The sequence below is a fragment of the Bison bison genome, unplaced genomic scaffold, assembly GCF_000754665.1.
Source record: "Bison bison bison isolate TAMUID 2011002044 unplaced genomic scaffold, Bison_UMD1.0 scf7180017864184, whole genome shotgun sequence".
In the NCBI taxonomy this organism is placed as follows: Eukaryota; Metazoa; Chordata; class Mammalia; order Artiodactyla; family Bovidae; genus Bison; species Bison bison.
The window spans coordinates 1,183,412-1,187,779 of NW_011494756.1; the positions used below are offsets into that span (position 1 = coordinate 1,183,412).

At 64.8% G+C, this 4,368-nt stretch overlaps 1 protein-coding gene across 1 annotated transcript in view; it reads left to right on the forward strand.

The window, feature by feature from the left end:
- Nucleotides 1-4,368, forward strand: part of TTLL12 (tubulin tyrosine ligase-like family, member 12) — a 16,352-nt gene that overhangs the window by 10,625 nt on the left and 1,359 nt on the right. Inside the window, exons 7-12 of the mRNA XM_010843635.1 lie at nucleotides 470-586; nucleotides 673-867; nucleotides 1,174-1,285; nucleotides 1,933-2,084; nucleotides 2,484-2,565; nucleotides 4,181-4,249. Coding sequence (XP_010841937.1) covers nucleotides 470-586; nucleotides 673-867; nucleotides 1,174-1,285; nucleotides 1,933-2,084; nucleotides 2,484-2,565; nucleotides 4,181-4,249 — 727 coding nt within the window. The remainder of the gene's footprint in view (nucleotides 1-469; nucleotides 587-672; nucleotides 868-1,173; nucleotides 1,286-1,932; nucleotides 2,085-2,483; nucleotides 2,566-4,180; nucleotides 4,250-4,368) is intronic.

A 4,368-nucleotide genomic window follows, 5' to 3' on the forward strand; every position in this document is an offset into this window, starting at 1 on the left:
CCCCAGCCATGACTGGCCATGAGCTAGATGCCTCGTGCTCGCTGTGCCTCTCCCCCCGCGCCTGGATCACTGTCCAGGTGGGGTCCTGTCTCCCTCCCGCCTTCACTCGCAGCCCCGTCGCTTTCACAGTGTGACCACATCTACCGCCCATGGCAGACACGCACCCAGGCCTCCGCATCCTCTCCCCTGCCCGGGGCCAGGGCTGGTGCCAGCGTGGAATGAGGCCCAGGGGCGCCGGCTCGCTTCTCTGAGGGCAGCCCTCTAAGTGTGTCTGCCCACCCTGTTTGCACGTGGGAGGAACAAGCCCGGGTCAGGGAAACACTGGGGTTGTCCTGTTTCATGCTCAGGATGAGCACGAGGCGGCGGGCCCTGGGGTCCCGTCTCACAAGTGGGGGATGCGGGGTTGCCAGGGTCTGAGGGCCCCACCGCTGGGCGGGTGTGCAGTGTGACCGCAGCCCCTCCCCCGCAGGGTCTACACGGACATCCAGCAGGTGCTCAGCCACCTCACCCACCCGCGCTTCACCTTCACCCAGAGCGAGGCGGAAGCCGATGTCCTCTACAACTTCTCGCACTTCAAGGACTACAGGTGAGCCACCTCCCAGCCCAGGGCCCGGCCCGCCCGCCCCGGAAGCCGCCGCCTCCTGACCTGCGGCGCCTGCCTGGGCCCCGCAGGAGGCTGAGCCAGGAGAGGCCCAACGTGCTGCTGAACCAGTTCCCCTGCGAGAGCCTGCTGACGGTGAAGGACTGCCTGGCCTCCGTCGCACGCCGGGCAGGCGGCCCCGAGGGCCCGGCCTGGCTGCCCCGCACCTTCAACCCGCGCACGGAGCTGCCCCAGTTCATCAGCTACTTCCAGCAGCGGGAGAGGCGGTGAGCTCCCCCGCGCGCCCCGCTAGCTGAGACCCGCCCCCACCACCAACGCCCAGCAGGCTCCTGTGGCCCCCTCTCTGACCACCCCTGTCCCCCTCCGCCTGGCCCGCCCCATGGCCGAGTGCCTGCCACGTGCCCGTTACGGGGCTCAACGGCCCTTCCACCTAGAGGGCAGCTCCCTTGGCCTCAGCCAACTGCTGGCTCCCGAAGCCCAGCCTCTGAGGTCTCCTCTGGGACCCCTCCCTCGGCCCCCTCTGCAGCCGCAGTCCTGGGGACACACAGCCTAGCCAAGTCCTCTGCTCCCAGGGGCGAGGACAACCACTGGATCTGCAAGCCCTGGAACCTGGCCCGCAGCCTGGACACCCACATCACCAAGAACCTGCACAGCATTGTCCGGCACCGCGAGAGCTCCCCCAAGGTGGGGCCTTGGGGCGCTGGGAGGTTGGGGGGAGGCCTGCTCTCAAGGGCGGGTCCTGGTGGCAGCGTCGTTGCTCAGCTGGGAGGAGTCGCTGCTCGCTGCCCTTGCCATCAGGGAGGGGGCCCCCCCAGGGACCACCCACAGGAGGGAGGTGGCCGGGCCAGGGAGCCCCTCAGGGCCCTGGATGGAGTGCTGTAGTGACGGGGGGCCAGCAGTGGGGGAGGTGAAGGACACAGGTTCTGCTCCTGGACAGACAGAGGCCTGAGAGAGACAAGTCACCAGATGACCGCTAGGGAGGTTGCCAGCCCTGGGATGGGGAGCCGGTGGACTTCGGCTGAGAATTTGTTTCCAGTTTCAAAGCCTAAAAATCCATGGTATCTTTTCTCTCAACTAATAATGAAGAGAAAGAGCTTGTTGCAGTTTAGACACAGGTGTGAAAAGACAGGGAGACGCAGAGTGCGGGGGCCAGATACCAAGTCGGGGGCCCTTGAGCCCGGGGTTGGGGGGAGGTAGGCTCGAGAGCGAGTCCGCTTCTGCAGGCGTGACCGCGCTCGGGTGTCCCTGGGCGCAAGCTGCAGCCAGGAGGCCGGGCCGCTCCATTCTGGCTGCGGCGGTAGGAGCCCCCGCGAGCCTGCTTCCGTCCTCAGGTTGTGTCCAAGTACATCGAAAGTCCCGTCTTGTTCCTCCGGGAAGACGTGGGGAGGGTCAAGTTCGACATCCGCTACATCCTGCTGCTGCGGTCGGTTAAGCCCCTGAGGTTGTTCGTCTACGACGTGTTCTGGCTGCGGTTCTCCAACCGGTAATGAAGGCTGGGTGGCAGGTGGGTGGCTGGGCCGGGGATTGGGGGGAGCTGGGCTGGGGATTGGGGGGGTGCCTCTTTTACTCTGGATGAGAACGCCCGGACCAGGGCTCCTTCTCCAGCAGGTACCCCACTGAGCCCGTTTCTGGTAACCGGCAGTAACCCTCCCCAAGTCAACCCCCCTCGTGTGACAGGCCCCCACCCCTGCACACCCTGTCGATGTTGAGAGACTTGCAGGGGTCTAGTGGTGAGCCCACAGGGGCCGTGGGACCACCCCGCCCGCTCTTACCAGGGGCAGAACAGATGCTTGGCTAGGGGGCTCTGAGCGCCTGCCTGCCTACCCCGCTGGGACCGGCCACGCTCAGGACCGACTTGAGTGTCCGTCTGCTTGTCCTGCAGGCCCTTTGCCCTCAACGACCTGGACGACTACGAGAAGCATTTCACTGTCATGAACTATGACCCGGAAGTGGTGCTGAAGCAGGTGAGCCCTGGCGGGGCCTGGGGAGCCGGGTCCCTGTGGAGGCTGATGCAGACGGGACCCCACGCCTGTCAGCGTGTCTTCCGGGCCGGCTGTGTACTGGTCCGGGGAGCTGCCCTCTGGGACCTGCGGCTCCTCCCACCACTGCCCCCATCGCTCGGAGGGGCACACGACGCTCAGCTCAGGTCGAGATAAGTTCCCTGGTTCGTGTTGCACGGCCCCCAGGGCGGGTGGCTGCTGCTGGCCTATGACCCGGCCTGGACCCTCTGTCTTCCCCGGGCTGCCTGGGTGCCTCGAGCAACAGGACATGGGGGCAAAGCTTCTTTGAGATGAGGGCATCAACCCCCAGCTGGCCTGCGGAGCACCTGGGGTCAGTGAGGGAGGCTGCACCGGGCAGAGGAGGGCCCAGCTCCCGGTGGAGGAAGAGAGCCCGGAGGCGTGTTGGTCCTGACCGTTCAGGGCAGACAGGAGGTAGGGCACAGCCGCTCTCCGCCCTGCCCCGTACCGCCCTGCCCCGTACCGCCCTGCCGTGGCCCTGTGGCCCCCACTTCCAGAAAGCAGCTGCTCCTGAGCATGGGGCTATTACTTCCCAGGCACACGGTGATGTGTTAGTAAACTGAACTCTGTGTATGTGTATGAGTCACTTCATTGTGTCCCACGCTTTGTGACACACTCCCCCTCCCGCCCCCGCCAGTCTCCATGGAATTCTCGAGGCGAGAATACTGGAGTGGGTTGCCACGATCCAGGGATCAAACCCAGGTCTCCTGTATCACAGGCAGATTCTTTACATTCTGAGCCACCAGGGAAGCCCTGAGCTGTGCTCAACACTCGCTGTTCTGTGTGTGTGATATCCTCTGGGGGGCCCTGCGCTGTCAGAGGGGCCAGGCCACATGCCCACCCAGCAGGGCTGCTGCTGCATGTCCCTCCTCTTGTCCAGTGCTGTGTTGGCAGCTGGTCCCTAGGACCCGGAGCTCTGGAATATAACTCAGGTCATTTGTGAGGCCTGAGCGCCTTCCCTCTGTGGAGCAGGCGTCATCCTGAGGGTCACATCTCCTCTGATGCCCCGCATGGGGGATGCATGTCCAGCAGGGTGTGGACGCTGGGCTTCCTTAGGGAGCCTGTCTTGGTCCTGTGTGGGAGGAACCTGAGCTGACGACCGGCGTGCTCAGGTGTGTGCTGGGTGCAGTCTTGGCCTGAGAAGCCCTTGCTGTCTCTGCAGGTATTCTGAGCCATTGCTGAGCTCAGACATGGGCCCTGCAGGGTCAGGTCCGAGTTCTGCTTCCAGTGACCATTCTGAGAGGGACGTGGTGACCCGTTGGCCGGCCCTTTGGGCATTCACTGCCTCACTGGAACCTCACAGCCACCTGCAAAGCAGGGCGAGGAGCACTGTCCCATTTTATAGATGGAAACACTGAGACCTTGGGAAGTAAACGTGTCCAGAGCTCAGAGCCCGTCTCCTGCCCCCGACTGTGCCGGCAGGGGTGGAGCTGGACAGGCTGTGGGCGCCTCCGGCCCAGCGAGTGTCAGCTCTGTGTGAAGGCAGGGCAGGCCAGGCCTGTCTCGTCCCTGCCCAGAGGAGACCCCGGGCGGACTGTGACGGGCCCTGTGTCTGTTGTAGGTACACTACAACGAGTTCATCCCAGAGTTTGAGAAGCAGTACCCAGAATTCCCCTGGAAGAGCGTCCAGGTGAGTGCTGGCCAAGCTCGAGGGGCCAGGGCTTGCCTCGTGGGCCGTGTCGGGCACGTGGGGGGCCTTCGCCTCCTCTTGGTGGTCCTGCTCCTCCACCAGAGGGGGAGTGTACGGGC